Raw genomic sequence first — 23,896 nt, forward strand, 5'->3', positions numbered from 1 at the left:
ACAGAAGTGAATTCACTAACTTGGAAGAGATTTGAAAAGTACACACACTATGACCATGATATACATGTTGTACATTGCCAGAAGTATATATCAAAGGGCAGAACAAGAGGAAATGACCATATACACATTATATCAATCATATGCAATAATATAGATCTTTGAGATTTTTTTTGCCACAGTATAGCTAGATAATATCTTAAAGAAATAGTAGAGACAAAGAAAATCAAATTAACCATATAAAATATACACAAAAACTATTTTTGATAAGATAACCTTTCAGGTTTTTAGTTTCAACCAAGCCAAAGTTACTATTGACATTAAGATCTCAAATTATATATATTTTAAAATAATTATTGACTTATTTTTTAGACTTTAAAAAGTATGACATTGCAAAAATACATTTGAAAAAAATTAGAACCTTCAAAGCTTATGGCCATAGTTTTAAAAACCGAACTATTCAAAGAAAAAGAAAAGGGAAAGATTCAAGGTTTTTGAGGTTAGATTGGGATTCAACCAGAGATCAAACCATGATGATGTCCTAATTAATTAATATACAAATAAAGATATTAAATTTGAAAAAATGAGAAAAGTTGACTATAAAATATCTAAAGAAATTCAAACAAATTTCAAATGAATTTTCACAATTTTTATAAGTTTATAATAAAGCATAAAAAAACATACTGTATTTTAGTAATCCTTCCAGTAGAAAAATGTTTACTCTAAAATAAGATAATTTTCAAAATGAAATTCATAACTAGCATATTCACTTATAGTTTATCAATAAATGACACAACAATGGTAGTTGCCTCATTGGTCACAATGCGTGACAAAAATCTAATGGTGTTGGGGGGGTCTGAATTTCGATACCCCCGCCTTCCAAAGTTTTACAAAAAAGCACGGCATTGAACCAGCTGCATTGAGAATGGTTCAGTTGTTAGCCAGTTCAACCGGTGGTTCATGTGGTTCGTTGGCATTATTTAAAATGCATGGTTATCTAAATTAAAAAACCGGATTAACCTTTGGTTCACGGTTAACCCAATTGGAACAGGCAATCTGGTCAAATTTTGGAAACCATACTTATTGCTCATAATCCATTAACTAGATATACCTCAAATCTTTAGAGCACACACAATGGAGGCCAATTCCCTGAAGCTAAATTTGAACACTATCTAGGTCCAATTTAGATCTATTCCAAATTTCACCATCCCTCCCAATACACATCCAAAGAAAAAGCATAGAATTATAATATCACCTCCAAGTTTCAATAAAGTAATTTTACATCCTTGAGTAAGATGGAACACATGCCAATTTATTGTAACAAACATGAATAAGAATGTAAAGACAAGCAAAGAAAAGGGTAAATAATATTTTCCGAATGATTGAATAAGCAAAAATACATGGCCCCAACCAAGCCATTCTTATGTAAACTAATCACAAATAACACCCTAAAATAAAAATAAAAAATTCATTTCCAAAGAAGGATTCAATTTTCATTAGATCATCCATGGTAACATATCCAAAGCTTCAAAATCTATAAAACTCATCTGGTTAACACCAACCTCTTCATCCTCTTTTAAAAAGGACAATGTAGCCACTGAATCCATATATAAGTAACTATACTTACCTTTCCACAAATTGTTTCAGAGAAAGGGTTTGCCATATTTTTTTTGGAACCTGCATCAAATGAACAAGAGAAAAAGAAAGAAAGAAGATGACCAAATTATGAAGAAAAAAACAAGTAGTGCCTTACGGCTTTTAATTACATAAAAACAGTAATATGTATTTCCAAAATTACCTTCTTGTTAATATTTGTATGATAAATTTTGCTTGATCATTGTAATTTGGTTTTTTGATTTTTTGCCTCTTTAGTACATTTCCTATGTACTGGGATGTGTTCTTTTTAATAAAATTTTTATGTTACTTATCAATATGTATATATATACACTTGTATGATAAATAGTTCTTGAGCGCATTTCACATTTATCTTCGCGCAAAAGAACATAATAACCATAAAAAGCCATGAAACGTAAAAGAAATACAAAATCAATACAGTCCAGAAAAATTAAATTCATTCATTTATTTTTTTGATAGGTAAATTCATTCATCATTCAAAGAGAGCTAAAACAATCCAACATTACTATGGTCTGTACCCTTGGCAAATACATTGGATCAACAATTTTGGATGGCTGCACCCACCAAATAGATTAAACATAGCTTCTTAACCCTCTGCAAACATATTCCTAACGATTTGAAAGAAAAAAAATGTTTATGATTTAACAAAATTAGTCAATTATTATATTGGAATAATTTAGCTACTCACATAGTCGTCATATAAAATCAATTTGTACTGGAAAAAATCATCAACATCCCACAATTCACCAAAATATAAAGAAAAGCAAAGAGACAAAGAACATTGATACCCATATTTGGCCACTTGGAAAGACATCTTCATCTTCATCCACCTAGTCATCGTCTACATCACTATCATTGCCAACTTTTCAGTCAATTGATTCATTCTCATCATCTACAACTTGGAGATCAACTACATGAATCAAGAAGGATTGTGCTCTAAGAGAAAAAATTAACTTGATGGAAGAAAAAAGGAGAGAATCAACTGGGGAAAGTAGACAAAATATGCTCTCAATCAAGAAAAAGAATGACAACAACATCAAGATCAGACTTATGCTCTCTCTCTATCTCCAAACTGTCTACAGAAGGAAGATTTTTTTACCTCACCAAAACATTGAGTTTTTGATAACTGACTCTTCCCCCCCCCCCCTCTCTCTCTCTCTCTCTCTCTCTCTCTCTCTCACTGAAATAGAAGTGCTAATAATACTGATTTCGGGAATTTATAAATTCACCTATTTAAATTAACTAAAAGTTTCCCTACATTGAACAAAATAAACTAACATTTAGATAATCTGAATAAACTATTATTATTTTTAGATAATCTCAAAAAAAAAAACTTTATATAAATCTAACAAAAGAAATATAATAGCAAGTACCAATACAATTGAGGGGAAAAAATAAGAAGAGAAAAACAAAAGAATTTCATATAAACAATATCAATGTACAAGGTCAACTATCTATTTGAGAAAATGAAAACTTTGGAGTTTGAATCCAAACCATGAAGATCAATGCAACAAAAACCCAGGAGTCTGAAAGAGAACCTGAAGCTTCAATAGAGCAAATTTAAGTCTTGATAAAATCAAAACAGACCCCCTAAAATCCAAGTTTCAAAAATGAGAAATTCAAATTTGGACTATGAATATCAATGCAGCAAATAAGTGAAATCTCAAACAGAACACAAACTTTCAATCAAGTAGATTTATGTCAAGGAAAAATAAAAAAAAAGACCCACCAAAATGAAATTGAAAAAATTGTGAGAAAATCTGAGCATTTGAGCAACTGTGTTTGGAATCACCGAATAGAAAAGAAAGAAGGAAACAACTATGCTAACCTAAGCTTCTACTCACTTCACTCTTTATGGCCATAACCTAAGCTTTGTCATTAATTTCCTAATGATGGATTTGTATCTTTAATAGCTATACAGATCGAAAGTAAAACCACATAACTTCAAAAGCTATCTATCTTGCTTCATAGAATTGCACATTAATTCATCTCAAGGTTAGTTTTAAACTGAGATAAGGTAAACATAACACATCAAATGATCCACATTAATAAGTTTTTAGAAGAAAGGGAAAAATTACACCTAGCATGACAAATACTGTTGTTTTTGTTATCTTAAGTGGTGGTGCCTCCCTTTATCTCATAAATTTTATAAAGAAGGTAATCATTTGGATAATCTGGGTATTCTTGAATTTTTTTGTGAACAAAATTTATAAGTCAATTTGATAACAAGTAAGTTACTGGTTATACTATATATATATATATATATATATATATATATATATATATTTTTTTTTTGAGAAACTGGTTATACTATTAATTCCAATGAAGTATTACTGTAGCAAAGCTCTAAAGACAATTTATTTGATGGGAAAACAGAGAGGAGCAAACTAAATTGTCTTTAGAGCTTTGCTACAGTAATATTTTATAGAATTTAATTTTCCCATTTCTAAATGTTCAAATACATTTAAAATCCATATACTAAATTAAAAGTCCCACTATAACCAAACCAAACCAACAAGGCCATTTGCTTCTATGCAGCTTCACCATACTATGAAAAATGGTTCAATGACATCCTCATGGAGAGGCATTACTACTCCCATTATTTTTTCTGCAGTAGTGGAACAATTAAACAAACAAAACAGTTGTTTTACATGGAAGAAAAGAAATATCTACCAAAAAACATCTCCAAATCCATTGTGCTAACTGCTAACCTAAGCTTCCACTCACTCACACCACTCTTTATAGCCATCACCACCAAATGCTCATTTAAACTCACTCCCCAAGTAAGTAATCATGGATTTTATCCTATCAACACTTACCACCCTATAATAACTTCCTAATGGTAGATTCTTATCTTGTCATATTGTACATCCCCCTCGCTTGTAACTCATGTCAACACAAATTAACAGAGACATTGAATCTTCCATTTTCTTGCCAATGGCACCACCAACCAAGATCTCCTGAATCTGATGGACTCCTTTCACATCCAGAAAATGTCAAAAAATGGCAGATTCGTTCACATTAGTTGTTATGGGCATTCTTGCATATAACTGATCTCTAGATGCAGGCAATATGCCCATGAATAATGATTCTCTATTAAGCTTCTTAACAAGCTAGTAGACAAAAGGTACAGCAGCAAATTTTATGAGCTAATTTCTATTAAATCATAGCCTATCATTCCTTCTTCAAAATGAAATGTAGAGTCCAATGTTTCTCAAGAAACCATGGCTTTTGACTCCAGAGTCAACCATGTTCTCTTGAACTCTTTTCCTAGCAAATGATACTCGTACTTGAACTTTGAACACAAATACACAGCATGCTAACATATATATGTGGTTTACTTGTGGAACTGTTTTTGCCAAAATTGAAGACAGCATCTTGTAGGGCTGGTTTTCTTGGTATATTTTGTGCCCTATTTCAGCATTTGATGCATTAGGATTTGGTATTTGATTGACCTGTTTGGGAATGTCTAGGAAGCAAGGACACGAACACGGGTATTGGAACGGATACAACATGGTGATATTGCAATTTTTGAAAAATTGGGATATGACACAGCGGAGATACGCGTATTAATTAATTATTAAATATATTTTAAAATATTGTTAAACATTTATTTTTTCATATAATGTTAAACATTTATCAATTTAAGAGCAATAATGGATGATAAAGTGAATTCATGACAAATAAATGATGTTTAGAAATTAGAATACAAACCAAGAATAAGATCCAAAAGAGTAAATAAAAGATAACTAGATAAGTGTTTCAAGATTGAAACTAAAAAGATATAAAAGATAAGTGTCCTAGCTGTGTCCCGCAATTTTTATTATTATTAAAAATAAAAAAAAAAAGCTAGGACACGTGTAGAAGTCTCCCAGATGTGTCCCTTTTCCAACATGGTTACACGAGTATGACACTACAAATAAAGAGTACGTGCTTCCTAAGGAGACGTCAAGGTGCTTTAATTCACAATGCATTAAATTTAAAAATTCATGTAAAAAAACCTAAAAAATCATTAATCTATTCTCTCCAATGGTTTTGAAAAATCAAAAAGTTCATAACTAATGTAGAAAAATTAGTGCCATATATAAAGAACATGCACAACTAACCCATTATAGGCAGACAATTATCCTTTGATATGAAATATTTTTAATATTCTATTTACATTTACAAGAAAAAAGAGAAAAAAGATAACATTACCATTCGCATAATAAAGTTACATGATTTTCTAAAAGAAAAAAAGTGACAAATTTCAATGATATTTTTTTTAGTTTAATTGAGACAATTGCATTATAGGCAAACATCCCAAGTTAACTTTCTTGTAATCCAAATTCAAAGTGTTAAAGAAGTTAATTCAAAAGTGGGTTGATAACCTTCATCCTCCATTAGTTTGCCTAACATCCGTAGCTCTCCACGTATTTCTCCAATATGTGGGTGCATCTGGTCTCCAACAACAAATACATGGGTCATATTCTTCAGGTCAATCCAGCTACAACCAGGTTCTTTATTCACCCCTCGAAGTTTCATTATCTTCCTAACCCGTTCTACTTCTTCCCGCTTACCCAAAGCAGTATAGATACTCGACAACAAAACATAAGCAGATGATTCTTGTGATCCTAACTCCATTAGCTTCTCTCCAGCATAGGCTCCTAATTTGTAATTATGATAGTTCTTACAAGCACCTAACAAGATCCGCCATAAACACATACCATGATCGATAGTTGCAGATTCAATAAATGCTTTGGCCTCATTGAGCTTTCCCGCACGGCTCAAGATATCAACCATACAAGCATAATGTTCTAATCTTGGAACAACGCCAAATTTATCAAACATCATCTTGAAATAAACCCTACCTTGCTCCACGAATCCCATGTGGCTACAAGCAGAGAGGATATTCACAAATGTCACATCATCGGGCTTTGTGTTCTCCAATTGCATCTCCTCAAACAGCTTTAAAGCTTCATGACCACGCCCATTTTGAGAAAGGCCTGATATCACTACATTCCATGACACTACATCCCTCGTAGGCATCCTCCTAAACACAAGGTCCACATCTTCCAGACTCCCACACTTTGCGTACATAGTAGAAAGAGCACTTCCAATTGGAATTTCAAGACTAAATCCATACTTAATGATGCGGGCATGAATTTGCCTGCCTTGCTCCAAAGCAGCGAGGCTTGAACATGCTTTCAGGACACTAGCCATGGTAAGCTCATTGGGCATAATCCTCTCCATTTGCATTCTACAATACAAACTCAACGCACTTTCATTATTTCCGTTTTGTACATATCCACCAATCATAGAAGTCCATAGCACAATATCAGGTTCTCTTAAAGAATCAAATCCTTTTCGAGCATCAGCAACGCTACCACATTTGGCATACATGTCAACCAAAGCTGTCATCATATATATTTGGGCTTCATATCCCATCTTTAAGGAATAGCCATGCACTTGCTTTCCTTCTGTTATAGCACCAATGTCACTACAAGCATTGATGACCCCAACAAAAGTAAACTCACTAGGCTTAATCCCAGAAAAATGCATGTGCAAAAACAATTTCAAAGCCTTATGAGAATCCCCACTTTGGGCATAACCTGTAATCATCGCTGACCATGTTATAGAATCCTTACCACCGGACTGCTCAAACGTTTTAAGTGCATCATCTACACTCCCACATTTTGCATACATTGTAACAAGAGCGTTTTCAACGGAAACAAATGATAACAACCCATTTTTACATGCAAGACAATGTATTTGCTTACCATGATACACAAATTCAGGACTTGCCAATGCGCTAAGCACACTTGTCAAAGCAAACTCATTCTCATCCTCCTCTTCCCGACGCATAAATTCAAAAACCTCCAAAGCATCCCTGGCCATTCGTTGCATTGCATACCCAGAAATCATAGTCGCCCAAGAAACCGAAATTCTCTCCGGCATTTTGTCAAACACCTTACCAGCTTCCAATACAAGACCCACTTTACAATACATACTAAGCAGCGAGCTCCCAACAAAAACATCATAAAAACTCGCGGTTTTGATAGCAAGCGCATGAGCTTGCTGGCCTCCAAAAACGTCGAATACATTGGAAGCGGCAGTGAAAAGACCAGCAAAAGTGTGGACATTTGGGAGAGTGTCCTCTGCCCTTATACGTTGGAAGAGTTTCATGACAAAAGAAGACCCACTAGGACCTTGTTGAGAGTAGCCATTGATGAGACAGTTCCATGAGACCACGCCTATTTCGGGTATATTCTAGAACACAAGCCTGGCTTTATCTAAGTTGCCACACTTGGCGTACAAGTTGACGAGGCTGTTAGCAAGGTATACGCAGGTGGACGCGGACTTGAGGATCTGAGCGTGGAGAGCCTTGCCGTTTCGAAGGTCCTTTTGTTGTGTACAGTGTAGAAGCTCGGTGAAGAAGGAAGCACGATACATATATACGTAAGGTCCTTCTCCTTATTGGCATTTCGGAAAGGTCAGTTGGTCCAAGCTCTGAAAACTGAAAGGAAATAGTAACCCAAGCTGCTTATCAGCAGCGTATGCTTTCATTATTATATATAATAATGGGAAATCATTAGGGTCAGCCATTCACTTTTGCGGGTCGGGTTCATATCATCTCAAGTAATGAGTATTCGGGTATATGACTTGACCCGAATTCGACATATTTAGTATTAAGTCAGGAATCCTTAACCTGAATATGATCTATTTATTAATCAGGTTGACCCGATTTGATATATTTAACTCATTTAATTAACAAATCTTGTAAAACTCAATCTGGTTAATAATCTGTTTTATTAATAGGGCAACCTAACTTATATAATTTTTTATTAATTCTCATATATCTAAAATTAAAATAAAATTACAACTATAAATAGAGTAATAAACATATAAAAACAACCATAAATTAAAGTGATAATATCAAAATGGGTAATAACTTTATAAGCAAAACGGGTCAAACAAATCAATATTATCATTTACTTTCATTCTTACTTATCAAAAAAAAAAAAAAAAAAGGGTCAAACGAATTAGATGGTTTACATGTTGAGCATGAACACAACCCGTTTATTAAATGGGTTCGCTATGTCAACTTTAATATGACCTGAATTCATTTAACTTCAACCCATAACCTGTTTATAAACAAATTAGTCGTATCGGATTCGTGGGTCGTGTCAGATTTTGTCACCCCTAAAAATCATTATTAGTGAACAACATTGAACAATAAACGTATAATAAAAGAGACATCTCTACCAAGGTACTAGTAGGAGGGTTTGGTTTACTTCCAGTACTTTTTTAATTGGAGTTTTATTTTTTTATTTATTTTAAATTCACAATGACAAGTGGTAGTGAGTTTTAAACTCCATCTTTTATTTAGGAGATTCCAGTTAAAATAAAATGGCAGTTTCTCATTAAAATAAAAAGAGATTTTAATTAAAAAAGTACTAGGGTAAACCAAATCCCAGGTAGAATAGTAGGTAGAAAGAAAGAAAGAGTGGGTATTGGGGACGACAAATAGTATGAGTTCTCAAATTATTTCACAGAGTGTTTTGCATTCAAATTGAAAAGTCAGCTTATTTTATTATTCAATTTATTTTTGCTATTATTCATGAGTCTATTACACTTTTTGATATTATTTATAAATCCTACTATACTATTTTAACTAACTTTTATGTATTTTCATCAAAAATTTGTTAATTTCAGCAAAATAAGTGGATTCTAAACAAACCTTAACGAGCTGTTTGAGCTATAATTTCAACAAGGCTTCAGTAGGTTTATTATGTTTTGGCCGAGCCTTTATTAATGATAATGGAAAATGATAATATTATAAAAAACGTAGGACTTATTTGGATTAGTGATGTCTTAATTTTCATATCTCAATTTTCAAAACACATCACTCAAACTCAAAACTTATAATTTATTTCTCAAACCTCGGCTTCGTTCAAAAATTGCAAAATCCATGTTTGGACTAATTCTCAGTTACATGTCTCTACACCTTTTCCCCAAAGTCGTGCCCCCCACCACTGACACGCTACTGTTGCTACCCGCGTTTCATTAACAAAAAAAAACTTATACTGAGCTTTACCTCTCCCACTGTTGCTACCCACTGAAGCCATCTTCTTTTACTTCTCGCACTGAACGAGTTAGGGCTGAAGCCGTCTTTTTTTGTTTTTTTTTGTGGGTAAACTGAAGCCATCTTTTTCACTTGGTGAACTTGTAATCTAAAGGATCTCAGCGTCATCTTCAGCTTTCTCGGCCCTCTCCTCTGTTCCAAGCATTCACAGAGTCACAGGTCAGTATTTTACTTTGCTTAATTTTTGTCACTATCTCTCACTTATCACTTTTGCTTTGTAAAATTTTGAACATTATCTGAATTCTTACCAACTTTTCTCAACTGAGTATTTGTAGTATGGCTGGTAATTGGAGTGTTGCTCTTGCTTTTGAGCTATGCAAAATCCCAGTTGTAAGCTATTGTGGATTTTTGTTATTGCCTACAATCTGTTCGTTGAAATGCTTTCTTGGGTCTTGAATAGGTTCTTGTCAATAAATATACAAAATTTTCTCTCTTGGGGTTTAAAGTTGTTGAATGGAATTTATCTGTGGAACTATAACAACACACTGTATCTTTTCTCATCTTTTTGTTGTCTAGAAGGATCATGTTTTAACTTCCATAGCATTTTGCTGGAGCTAATACTGTTGTGAAGGAGGATGACTAACTTCGAAGTGGTAATTACTGGATTCAGTGGATTGGAATGATAAATATATAGATTTTTTTTTTTTGGGATAAGTAAATACAATTTAAATTTGAAGTACAAACATGGAAGGAATTTGTGAATCTTGCAGTTTGAAAGTGGAGGAAATTTGCACTTGTTTGGTTACTTATGTCATGTGGTTGGGAGCAGGCAGTAAATTTTCAAAAAATGTGACCTTAGTTGCTGTGGGAAGTCCTCTCATCAATGTTTTTGCATACATTGCCTCTCTAAATAATTGATTTTTGTATTCTTTTTGTAAAAGTTTTTGAATTGATTGTGTACTTGGTCTATGTTATAAAATGACAGTTTTGGTTCATATACTTAGTTGGAATTAGAGTTTGTAGCTTAAAATAGAAAGAAAAAAGGGTTAGAAATGAGAAGCAGTACTTCTCTTTCGTTGCTGAGAAAAATATGTGTGAAGACCTTAGAGAAAAAGCTCCACTGAACTGGGCCCAATGCAAATATTTGGCTTGTTCAGTTGGGTTTTCCCTTGTTTTTCCCCTGTCATATTGATATTGATGTGACATAGACTAAGTAACATAACTCAGAAGCAAGCAAGGATATGGCATAACTCTGTATAGATTGTATTGGTCATTGATTTTATAGAATGTTTATATAGGGTAGTAAATCTAACATACTGCAGCCACATTCACCCACACCTCCTCAGAAGCAGTAACCATTTGGGTTGTCTCATCCCACCCCAACCCGGTATGGCTCAAAAGCTGGCTCCACTTTTTCTGCTTTTGCCTAAGCCTATTATGCTTCTGAATCACTTGCTTAGGGCAAAAACTCTTCCCCGTTTGCTCATTTAGGGCATTCGTAATTGATAGCCAAGTTGGAGCCTTAAAAATACCATGTTCCATATTCCCCTTTTGTTGTTCATCCACCATAATATCAATCAAGAGTTTTTCGATGTGAGGAGGCCACATTTTGTCGTCAGCATTTTGAGATTCTTGTGCCATCTAATACAAATATCCCAACACAATTGCGGAGATGTTAATATATATATATATATATATATATATATATATATATATATATATATATATATATATATAGTTCTATGAATTGGCCACTTCATTTCTATTGGAAGAGGAACTCAGACAGTATTGTAATGAAGTTTTCATGTCTTAATGTATTTTTGATAAATGTTTATGTCACTTTGAAAAACAGAAAACTAATGGATGGACAAATAAAGCTAAGAAATGTAATAGTGCAAGAACTCAGTTTATCTGCTTCTATAGTTAAAGGTGTTTTGTGAAATATCATAAGTGGACCCTAAAATATCATAGCTTACGGTGTGAATTAATAGAAGTTACAAAAGAAAAGGGAGTAAAAGAGAGAAAGGAAATGGGAAATATAGACAGTTTTATTCACCTACATTACTTGATAATACAACGATTTAGGATTTGAATAACCAGTTATACAGATCTAGATAGAACTATCCAGCAATATGCAGTGCTCTATCTGTTTTATTTTTATTTAATGCTTACTATCATGTAGTGTCAATATCTAAGATCAAGTCATCACTTATCAGTTAATTCCAAACAAAGGAATGAAAATGGTATTCTTAATAACAAAGAAAAAAACCATATTCCTAATTAATCCAAAACCTCAAAAATTAAGTTAAAGCTTAGACATTTTCCTTTTATCATATGTGTATGAAAATCAAGAGACCAAAACCATCAAAAGACCACCCAAACATGAAGTGAGTGAAATCAACAAAATTTTGGTAATTGTTAAATTGCCAAAACCAGGACCTTCTTCACAAGTTACAATAATAATAGGAAACAAGAGATACTACAAGAATAAAGGTTGCACTTGATGACATTGCATATCAATTTTTTCAATTTACAACACAAATTAATGATCTGAAATGTGGGAGAGAAAAACCTCATCCTTTTTGTCTTCTATACACATTAGACACAATTAGAGTAATAGAACCTAAGTAAGCACTGTCATACTTGAGTTGCCATCAAATCAAGGTTTGATATCTTATTTGTTGTAGATGGTGAAAGAATCTCTAAGGCAGGAAAATAAATTAAACAAATGGCAATTTCAGTTCATCAATTAAGCAAATGGATCACCTAAATTTCATACCGCAAGAAAGAAAGAAAGACCCACTTCAATAAAACACAAATAATGAAAAGAAAGACCCAGGTGCAGATCAACAAAACAGAAATTATTAAAAGAAAGACAGATCGAAGATGAGTCCATGGAGAAAAACCCACCTCAACACACTCACCAATACCCGTGGGCAAAAATCAATAAAACATAAATTATACCACAATGCCCAAATCATACAATGGTCATTGACAATGGAGAGGGAGATAGAGAAATACACCGCACCTGGGAGAAGATCACAGAACTGCCTTCAAATGGTTTTTGCAACGGACAGAGAAATGACTTCAAACCCACTTCAGTTCAGACCCAGGTGCAGAAAAATGACTTCAAACCCACTTCATACTTCAGTTTAGATTGCTGGAGACCGAGATTTGATGGAGTAATGAAATATGAGAGAAAACGGAGAGAGGGAAGTAAGAAAGGGGGGAAAATTTTGGCTGAAATATTTTGAGGGAAGTGAGAAAGAGAAATGGTCTTGCCTTGAATTTGCAACGGTAATATCAACAAGTCTGAGTTGACAAGACAATACAGAAGCTGTGGGCTCCACAGAGGATGAAAAATTACAATGGTGCCACTGAGTTATGTATCTCAATTTTTGAAAACACCATATTCTTGTTTGTATTTCCATCGCTCTAACTCAAAATTTGTGAGTTTTGAGTGATGGAAACACAATGTGAAAATCAAGCCAAACAACCAAATTGGTGTGGGTCTCATGTGTTTTGAAAACTCAGTTATGAGTTTTGGATCATATCACTCAAAACACCTCTAAACCAAACAAGCCCGTAGTCTTTACTCTAGTCCCGTGACCGTCTCTCTATTGAGGAGTGACTACTGTCACTGAAGCGCCCATCTTTCAAGCCGATTCTAACTCTCAACAAGTAACTCATCTCTCTCTCTCTCTCTCTCTCTCCCCTTTCTTTCTGTTTTTAATTTGGTTTCTCTCTCTTCATTACTTCTGTTTTTAATTTCTCCATGATTGAGAAACTTTCTGAAATCTCTTGCTGTCAAATTTACGTATGTGTGTCTAAGTATGAGATTTTTATCTTCAATTTTATATTTTTAATCACTTGGAAGTGTGTTCTTCTAGACCGTGTACAATCAATGTGCACTGGATTTTCATCAGCACACTGCTCTGTTTGGAATTTGAGAAAATTGTAATTAAAATTTAATTTTTTTCAAGAAAGCAGTTGGCTTGAAGGTTTTTTGGTGTTGGGTAATATGGTTATGTTTTTTTTGAATTTTGGTTATAGATTTGAGGCACTTTTATAGATTGAAGAGATTAGAAAAGAAGAGGCACTTCCATGTTGTCTGTGAGGTATTTGTTGCATTTTCCACTGCTCATATGGTCCATAGCTATGGTATTTATGCATCTATGTCTGTTGCAACCAACCAACCTTTGATAGCTTTAGAAAGGAAACTACGAGGAACTAATATTTATGTATAATAGCTGTGACATTTTCTCATTAGTTCCACCTGACTTCATGAACAAATCATTGCATTCCTCTTGAAATTTTCGTTATGTTGTACGCACCCATGAAGACGCAATGTGTGAACTATCTTTGTGGTTTTACTAATGTTATTTATTTTTTTTCTAATTCATGGTGTTGATGACTCCTTAGATGTCTGCCTCAAGTGTTGATGATGTAATTAGAAGGTGTCATTAGGGACTTAGAACATTAGTTAAATGTCAAAATTTGATGGGAGTAAGAACAAGTTGCATCAATGTTGTTGAGAGAACAAATTTGGTTTTCTTGGGTGGTGTATTCCCACCAATTAGTCAAGAGACTGCATCAGTGGTAGATTTTGGATAGATGTTAAGAGAAATTCATCAAATAAGGGAAGATATTTGTGATCTACATTATGGGTTTCAATCCTTTGTCAGCTATCTTCGTTTATTAAGATGTTGGTCATTGGAGGGTTTACACTCATTGGATACCTTATACAATTATAATGGTGAACAAGTGGAAATAAACAAATAATATGTAGGATGGTATTTTAATTGCATTTGACATTCAGTTTTCAATTTAATTTGCTGTTAACTTCTGATCTGATGAGCTACATATTACTCAACCTTGGGCTTTTCAGTACTTGATTATAATTTCAAAGCCTGTTTTTGAGTGTTTGTTGTGTTTTTTTATTTGTTGTTGCTAATTGTTTCCTTTGCTAGATGGTTGCTGCACCACACACATACATCTCTTTATCACTTTATGTTCAATGGATTTTAGTTCTTCTTTTGTTTAAAATTACTGTGTGGATTTCCTTTTGCTGGCTATCCATGATATATTTGAAGAAGTGCAATGGTGTAATGAAGGTTCATAGGTAACATAGATACTTACTTTGAGAGTTAATTTTGCATTCAAGTGAACTGTATTTGTTATTATTATTCGTAGTGAAATGCATGACACATTGAAGGCTGGCAGTGATTGTGGATAAAAATTAAAATGAGAGTGTGCACTATAGAGTTTGGGTAGCACCTTCTGGTGAATGTTTGATGAAGTTCCTTGAATTGTTGTGCACTTTTTTTAATATCTGTTTTTTGGTGTATTTACGTCATGTAATCGCTCTTAGAATGAATATATATATTTCTCACCAGTACCATTATATGGGTATTATTCTTTTAAGGTCTCCAACTTAAAGAGAAAGTGAAGGAGTTACTAGTCTGAATTCATGGCCATTATGAATGTGTTGAACTTGAGGAGAGCTTGAAGGACAAGAAAATAGAGACAGATGTGGATGCGCTGTGTAAAACCTCTTTGGCAGTTAGAAGCCTTGAGACAATCCTCTAAATCTCCATGGCTTTTCTCCTTGTTTTCTCTCTACTCAGACACTCCTCACAGGAAGCCAAAGCTTGCTCCTCTACAGGTTGGCACCTACACCTCTCTCTCTCTCTCTCACACACACAAGCATGCACAGCTCCAGGACCTGCTACTAAGCATTATGCATAAAATCTCTTGAATCTTATAATGTGAGTGTGTTCTTAAAAAAAATTTGCATCTTGTCATGGACTCACAGGACTTTTGGAACATTTTTGCAGGAGAGGAAAATGATAGACAGATTTAGGCTATATGCTAAAGGAGGTGATGGTGGCAATGGTTGTTCCAGCCTCCACCGTGGCCGGCAAGATCGTCGTGGCAGACCTGATGGTGGGTTATACTTTAATATCTATAATCACATTTGATTCTGTAGTATGTTATATTCCCAGTGTCAATATAATTTGTACAAGTTTATCTTTTTCAACTGGAGATGTTGACTATTGACAATGTTTTTGTTTTCTGCTTCCTTTAAATATTGATTTCTGTCAAGAGCCTTTGAGACTTAATAATTGTTATTAGTTGTTCTTTTTATTGCTTTTAATATTGTCAAAAAAAATTAAAAATTTACTTGTACAGTTTACTATTAAGCAGTGGTTGATGTAGTGGCTTTTGTGAACTGCTAATTTATGATAGTTCTACTTGTTTTGTCCATCTTCGGAACTAATGTAGGTGGGAATGGTGGGAAAGGTGGTGATGTGATTTTGGAATGTTCCCCCACAGTTTGGGACTTCAGTGGTTTGCAGCATCATGTTGTATGTAACTATCCCTTTCCGATCTTCCTGAACGGAATATAGCTTGATGGTCCTGCTGTGACAAAATTGAGTGATAGTTATGGTGTCCTGCAGGCTGCAAACAAAGGGGGACAAGGAGCCTCAAAGAATATGATTGGAACCAGAGGGGAAGACAAGGTTATTATTCTAAAGCTATTTTGTTTACCTGTAAAAATATCCGTATCGACTATTAGTTGTACTTAACTAAACTAGAATTCAGTGATTCATTGAGAAAGTATTTTGTTGCTAGGTTGTCTTTGTACCCATTGGTACTGTGGTACATCTTATGGAGGGTGAAATTCCTTCTGTTGTTGAAAAGCATTATTCGACAGAGTTGGATCCATGGGAGATTCCTGGTACACTTGTTGACAACATATCTGAACCGGGTCAGGGTTCTTCCTATAGTGACCCAAAAATGGCAGCAGAAGTTGGGACAGTGCCAACTACTGGTTGCTCATCAGCTCGAACTGAAGGAAATGCAGAGATATCAACAGGCATGGAGCAGAACACTCTAGCTGCATCAACTGATACTCTTTCTCAACTTTCTTCTTCCTATAACACATCCAAAATGTGTACAAAAGAGACAGTGAAGAAAGAAGAGATGGAGGAAAAAGAACAGATGCTATACAATGTTGCGGAATTAACAGAACAAGGTCAACAAATAGTAGTTGCTCGAGGAGGGCAGGGCGGTTTGGGTAATATTGCTACTGGCAAAGGTCTAAAGAAGCCCAAGTTTATGAAGCCTGGGGTCAATAAGGATAATAACTTTGATATTGAAGTGTCCAATGATGATCAGGCCTCTCTTAGTACTGGTTTTCCTGGCTCTGAATCTACTCTTGTATTGGAACTCAAGAGCATTGCTGATGTGAGCCTTGTGGGGATGCCTAATGCTGGTAAAAGTACTCTACTGGGTGCTATATCTAGGGCTAAACCCTCAGTAGGGCACTATGCCTTCACAACTCTTAGGCCAAATTTAGGGAATCTAAACTATGATGACATATCAATTACAGTGGCTGATATTCCAGGACTAATAAAGGGTGCCCATGAGAATCGTGGACTTGGACATGCATTCTTGCGCCACATAGAACGTACAAAGGTTCTGGCCTATGTGGTAGACTTAGCTGCTGGATTGGATTGTAGAAAGGGTGTGCCACCATGGGAACAGCTGAGAGATTTAATTTTAGAGCTTGAGTACCATCAAAAGGGTTTATCTGATCGACCTTCCTTAATAGTGGCAAATAAAATTGATGAGAAAGGGGCTGAAGAAGTGTATGAAGTATTAAAAAAGAGGGTGTCAGGTGTTCCTATATTTCCTGTATGTGCTGTTTTGGAGGAGGGAATAGAAGAGCTAAAAACTGGTCTTAAAGGGCTTATGAATGGTGAAATTTCATGCAGACTTAGATTAGATGGAATATTGCTTGATTAGGTGGTTACTATACATATCCTTCGATACTGGTTACTTTACCCCCCCTCTCTCTTCTCCTTTTATTTTCTCTGTCTCCTCAAAAAAGAGGGGAACGTAGAAAATCATGCAGTTGACAGCACTGGGATCATCTCTATATCAGTTTCAATTTTGTGCATTTTCGGATGATTCAGAACCATTTTAATTTGTTAATCATGTTTCCAGTGCTTGATGCTTCTCTTTTTGGGGGATTCAACGGAAACATGTGGTTCTCTATGTATACTCTTCCAGCTTTCTGTCCTAGTTGAGGCTTTATTAATGATGCAATCATCAGAAATTCTTTATTAATTTTACAAGCCCAATAAGCAGTTTTTCTTTATATTAAATTAATCCTGGATATCACGTTCATATCCAATCCACTGAATATTTTGATTCTATTTGTTGTTGACGTTTGCAACTTATAAAATCGACATAAATTATGGTAACAGTTGGATTATTAGTGTTTATAAAATTTTCTTTGGTTCCTAACTACGAGGAAGCAGCAATGCTTAGTGCCTGCTAAATTGGCTTGGCCCTTAATTTAACTCCTTGTGAAGCGTTTCAAACCCACATCGAACTCTGAATTCCTATTTATACTAAGCTGACAGAAGTTCAAATTTCAGGGACCATACTACACATGAATGGAGACTGACCAATTGCCCGATGCATTGTCTTTAAATTTCTAACACGCACCGCCTACATTGGAAAAAGAGCCACCACATTTTGCTATTGGAATCATGGTTGTCAAAATCTTAATTTGAATCCTACGATTTTATGATATCATCTGCCCAAAACCATTCGGATTTTTCAAGGATTTTAGCGATCGTTCAAGATTGGTAGGATCGTACGATTTTGATAATTCCAAACGACCTTGGTTTTTTGTAATATTCTCTAACTTGATAGAAGGCCCAATTAGACCTAAATGAAAAATAAAATCCTAATAAACCAAGTTTTTCTTCTCGTAGAGAGTGTCAATTGGACTCAAATAAAAAATATCCCAATAGAGTGTCACGTTTTGAGATTTTTGGCCACTTTAAATGATACTTACAAATTGATGTAGTAATGTATGGTAATTATATCAATGAATGTATAATTTATGTGATTAACATACCAATGTGTTTTTTTTTTTCTCAAATAATGTAAAATCTTACGATCCACAATCTGATCTTACGATTTAGGATTTCACCTCCCTCCCACGATCCTACGTAGAATTCCGATTTTGACAACCATGATTGGAATCCATCACTCCATCTCCATCAACTAAGGAGGTGACTTACTGAACCTCCTTTTCCAATCCTTTGGTCTTGTGACTGCTCTTCCCTTGCATCCACACCCATGACAAGAAGTAGTTCTCTCCCTTTCCTTTCAACATCCCTCTTGCAGTATAGGCAAGTAGCCAAGCATAACCAGTTAACCACACAAAAGACTTTGCTAGGAGTTATTCACTTGGAAAAAACTTTTTAAATTGTGGGATTTGTTCACAGATCCCTTGTAAAACCACAAAAGCCTTTACTAAGGGTTATACACTAGGAAAAAACCTTTTTTTTTTAAAGAAAATTCGATGGTTGGGGAGAGAGCATTTGAACATTGGATGTTTCCATTGGAAATACTATTAAGTGATAATTAGTTAAACTATAAGGCTCTTAGCTGCTTGAAAAAACTTTGATTCCTAAGAGTTGGCGACTCTTAAGAGTTCAAACTTTTAAAAGTTAAAATTCTTAAAAAGTAAACATCAATTTGTTTGGCACCTAAAGCATGAAACTTGCCCAAATTTCAACTCCATAACCACCACAAACTTGAGAAGACAACGACACCCACTTCTTCACATTATCCTCACTATAAGCCTTGCATCTCTCTCTCTCTGTATATATATATATATATATGGGTGTGTGTGTGTGTGTGTGTGTGTGTGTGTGTGTGTGTGTGGGGGGGGGGGGGGGGGAGATTTAACTCTCCTGCAAGTTACCTATAATTGTGTTGAGTAGCTTAAGCTTGACAAACAACGTTCTTGAGATACATACCTAAGGTTGCAATTTTCTTAGCTCTCTCCAATCCTAATTTGCTGGAGATCATAATTCTTTCCTTTTGGGTGAGATATTAAATTAAATTCCGTATATTGTATGCCTCATAATCCTGCCCATATTTAAGAGTGAACCTCTTTGCTACTAATCGAGCACCTTTGAGATCTCTTGAGAGTTTTTTATTCTTACCATTTTAGTCATCTAACAACTAAAATTTTGGGAATTCTTGTTAGTTTTGAAATCAATTATCCATTTCCTATCGACCGAACAAAGCATAATTGACATCCATTAACAATACAAAGTCTTGCTCTAAATTAGTTTCGAAGAGTCTTTAGTCTACTATGCATGACAATTCAAATGAATATCTACAAGTAATTAAATGACGTACTTGTTTGGACAGCTTAATAAATCATGCGATTTAAATGAAAGACTATTACTCTTGGAGTATGTTTGTGTGATCCTCCAAACCAATGAAAGCCATTAAATATAAAAAAATTAATTTTTTTTTCACATGACCTTTTTAATTTTATATCATATTTTTATATTAGGCAACTTGTTTTTATTGGTGTAGAGTACCACGTGAGTATGTGATCATTAGAATCATCACCACATAATAGGCTGAAAGGGCCTCCAAAAACAAAAAAAAACTTATGTCTTCATGATTCGTGAATAACTCTTACAACTTGTCTTAAATAGATCAACTATCTTAGTAGATTAGGCATACAAGTTACAATTGAGTAAACTTTGTTAGGCTCAAAGCATCTAATTCCTAAAGAAATATGGATGTCTTGAAATGCATTTAATGGTCCTAATGAGTTATCCAATTAGATACGATGAAACAAATATTCCAAAATATCTAAAATGAAGATGTTAATGGTGCAATTAGTTGGTGCTTGGTACCAAGCCCTAACATGGGTTCTTGGCCTCTAGAAGGCTAGAATTGATGATATGGAGATCTAACATGCAATTGGGACTCTACTTGGCTATTCTCATGGCATCGGAGAATGCCAATGCAGCAACATTATACTTTTATTATTATTTAAAGATAGGTAGATAATGGAGGAATAGAATGTGAGGTTCGTAATACTAACATAAGTCACTGGAAAGGATGACATTACCAGTTACTACTCGCTAGTAGCCTCTCACTTGAATACCGGGAATTGAGTAATCCTAAATGTTTGAACATACCCTCTTTGGCAACAAAAAAGTCCTAACGCAGGGGGACTTCCATGAGATACATAACTAGTTGGGATCACATATAAAACTATTAACAAGGTAGCTGATTGTTTTATTTTATATAATAATTTTTTTTGAACGTCTCCATTTGCTCCCTCTTCATGACAAAAAGATTTTAAATTTTTTTTTTTTTATAAAAAAAATGGTTCCTTCACCGCGTACACTTGGCTCATCACACCCCTGAAAGAATAAACGGTCTTTCATTACATCCAAACGAACAACTCTGCCTTGTTTAACTAGGATTTTATTCCGTCCGAACAGTCAAACTTCGCTTGCTCCATAGGGGACCCCAGAGCATAAAATAAAAAGTTGATTAACTAAAATCCAATGTGAATATAAGGATTAGCACGAGTGCGCTAGAATAATTATGCCCAAAGTCTTCTTGGTCAACAAAATTAAGAACTAGCTTTCTTCCTTTTTATTAAAAAACAAAAAAAAAAAAAACAAAAAACTAGCCTCCATCAAGAAAATAATATCCAAAAACTTTGCCCATCACTATGATATGTGTATGACCTAATGAAGCGTTAAAACTTTGCTACTTGGAAATACATATATTTCATCACCAGATGAGTAGATTTGCCATTGATTCTCCACATGCAAGACCAATATAGCTTTTGTTAATGAGTGCCCAAAGACATGAGTTAATGTGCATTTAATACTCTATCAAATGATGTTTTTATATTAAAAAAATCAAAAAATATATAAATATCAAGAAAAATACACATTACTACAATAGATTTGTCATTTTCGAGTGTATTTTTCTTTTTGAAAAGTATGCATCATATTTCATAATTAAATATCTATTATTCCTAAGAGCACTCAAAAAAAAGATCCAAATTTGACATGCAACTATAAATCTAGCTTGTGAATGGATAAATCTTAGAGCCCAGTGTTTCAGATTAGTTGATGAATAATTATGGGGATACAAAGATATTATCAACATAAATTTCACCAACTCGACGTCAAAAAGCACTACTAACGTACTTAAGCCACTTCATTAATCATTGCATGATATAGAAGTGTTGTTGAGGTAATTATAGAATACTCCGAGATTGCAAATTACTTTGTGGAAAGTTAACAACTCCCTAACCTCAATTTAATTAGAATCTTGCCCTTTGTTTTTAGTATATAACATTATAGTTAGCTTACGTAATCATATGATATTACACTATAGGCCACAGCATCCAATCTAATATTCCAAAAAAACAAAAAACTTTCGATGGGTAGAGTAAAGAATCGGACAAAAGAAAACTTTCAAGACAGGATAGAAAAGCAAGCAAGAGCTGTACGTATGAGTTCAAAGGGAATAATCCATCTACTAGTTACAAGCAAAGCAAACTCCACAATCAATGCATAGAAGCCATTTGAGGCCCACCATATGCTACAAACACAAATCGGGAGCGCTATAGCTTGCATTAGCATATTGTGATTTGTGCATCCCCTCTCTCTTAACTAGAGTAAGTTTGCTAGAATGAGAGTTTTTCTTGTCACAGAAATAAATTCAATATATTTTTTAGGTGAAAAAAGGTAAAGGCAAAAGAGGTTTTCTATAGCCATGGTCTTGTGCTGGTTAAAGATATGACAATGAATGAGCTTCAACAAGCCAATACCACTCTTTTTGCGAATTAAAGTGCACGAAAGAATTTTTATATATCTTTTTACTAAAGCCCTCCCTTAATTATTCCGCCTAGACCTGATTTCTCCTTGGGTGATTAGACCAAATAATGTTTCATTTGAGAGAGAGAGAGAGAGAGAGAGAGAGAGAGAGAGAGAGAGGAGTTGAATTGGACAAGTGTGATTGTGATAGGCAAATAGAATAGTGGATCTACTTCATCCTAGAATCATTAACACCGCTATGGTCCCATAACGCTTGTGCTAGAACAAAATTTTGATAGATATAATAGGATTTGAAATAAATGGGTTCATTCTACTACGATAATTATTGTACTTATTACATTATTTAGAACAAAACTTTGATAAACAAGATGAGATTTAGAATTTATGACATTTGTCTCATAATAATTGCTTTTTATCTTTATGCTAAGAACCTAATTAATCATTGTTGTTGGTTTTGTTTTTGTTTTTGTTTTGTGTGTGTTTTTATCTTTATGCTAAGAACCTAATTAATCATTGTTGTTGGTTTTGTTTTTGTTTTTGTTTTGTGTGTGTTGTTGTAGGTGGGATCTGAATGCAATAGAAATATTGGGTCAAGCCAAACTCAAATAAAGTATGTCCAATAGTAGACTCAGTCCAATTTATTGCCAAAGAGTTGTGCCTATTATCAAAGAGTTGTATCTCTTGGCTTCATACCCTTTGATTGTTTATATAAAGAGGGCGAGGGCTTATTTTTGTAATTAATTGATATAATTTTCACTTATATGTGGTGCTATAGAGAACAACACACAGAAAAATTAAAACATCTATCTCTCTTTCTCATCACTTTCATTAAATCATTTAGGCTGTGAATGATGTGTGTTTTGTTTTCATAACAAACACTTCCGTTGAATCTCAATGATATAAATCCTAAGGGATTTTGATTTTTAACAAAATGCATGTCCCTTATTTGGTGACACGAGACTTCATAAGTTAGACTAGCTGGAAGCATGAAACCCACTATTACACTGCACTTGAACAGAATTAAGTGTATTAGTTTGATGTATAGGCTAGTTCGTTACTTGACTAGTGCATTGCTAATCATGATTGGATTTGCAGCCACTCATTAACATTTGAATGCTTTACGAATGTAGAAAGATGCCATCTTTCACTAAGAACGGTGGTGGGGATTGGGAAAAAAAATACCATTCCACTTCCATTTTTTTAAAACTTTTCCTGGAGTACTATGAACTACAATAATCTCTAGCATGGGACCCATGATAAGAGCGTCCTTTATATCTTGGACCATTAATGATTATATTGAGCTAAAGGAAACCACTATCTTTAACAATTGAATGTGTAATCACTTTGTCGTATGCACATCGATATATATGTTCAAAGCAGCATGATTCATGCCTCTTTGTAGTCAACTAATCTGAGTACGTACGTATATCATTGTCCAAACTAATCTGAAAAATCATTTTCTATTGAGACTTTTTTGATAACCTTTTCTATTGAGACT

At 34.2% G+C, this 23,896-nt stretch overlaps 2 protein-coding genes across 5 annotated transcripts; one reads left to right on the plus strand and one right to left on the minus strand.

Moving 5' to 3' along the window:
- Nucleotides 1–5,811: 5,811 nt before the first annotated feature.
- Nucleotides 5,812–8,133, minus strand: LOC142607119 (pentatricopeptide repeat-containing protein At2g33680-like). The gene has a single exon (XM_075778543.1). It carries the CDS (start codon nucleotides 7,795–7,797, stop codon nucleotides 5,962–5,964), a length of 1,836 nt encoding a protein of 611 aa, XP_075634658.1. The 5' UTR covers nucleotides 7,798–8,133; the 3' UTR covers nucleotides 5,812–5,961.
- Nucleotides 8,134–9,597: 1,464 nt separating this feature from the next.
- LOC142608204 (putative GTP-binding protein OBGM, mitochondrial) lies at nucleotides 9,598–17,833 on the plus strand. 4 transcript variants are annotated; one of them, XM_075779933.1, is made up of 7 exons: nucleotides 9,598–9,916; nucleotides 10,033–10,087; nucleotides 15,123–15,362; nucleotides 15,535–15,643; nucleotides 15,983–16,065; nucleotides 16,159–16,221; nucleotides 16,334–17,833. In XM_075779933.1, exons 3-7 carry the CDS (start codon nucleotides 15,228–15,230, stop codon nucleotides 17,507–17,509), a joined length of 1,566 nt encoding a protein of 521 aa, XP_075636048.1. In that variant the 5' UTR covers nucleotides 9,598–9,916; nucleotides 10,033–10,087; nucleotides 15,123–15,227; the 3' UTR covers nucleotides 17,510–17,833. The 4 variants fall into 4 exon arrangements, with proteins under 4 accessions (XP_075636048.1, XP_075636046.1, XP_075636049.1 ...); XM_075779931.1 differs by lacking the exon at nucleotides 10,033–10,087; XM_075779934.1 differs by lacking the exons at nucleotides 9,598–9,916; nucleotides 10,033–10,087 and adding an exon at nucleotides 10,258–10,350.
- The last annotated feature ends 6,063 nt before the right edge of the window (nucleotides 17,834–23,896 follow it).

This window comes from Castanea sativa, chromosome 8 (genome assembly GCF_040712315.1).
Source record: "Castanea sativa cultivar Marrone di Chiusa Pesio chromosome 8, ASM4071231v1".
Classification (NCBI taxonomy): Eukaryota; Viridiplantae; Streptophyta; class Magnoliopsida; order Fagales; family Fagaceae; genus Castanea; species Castanea sativa.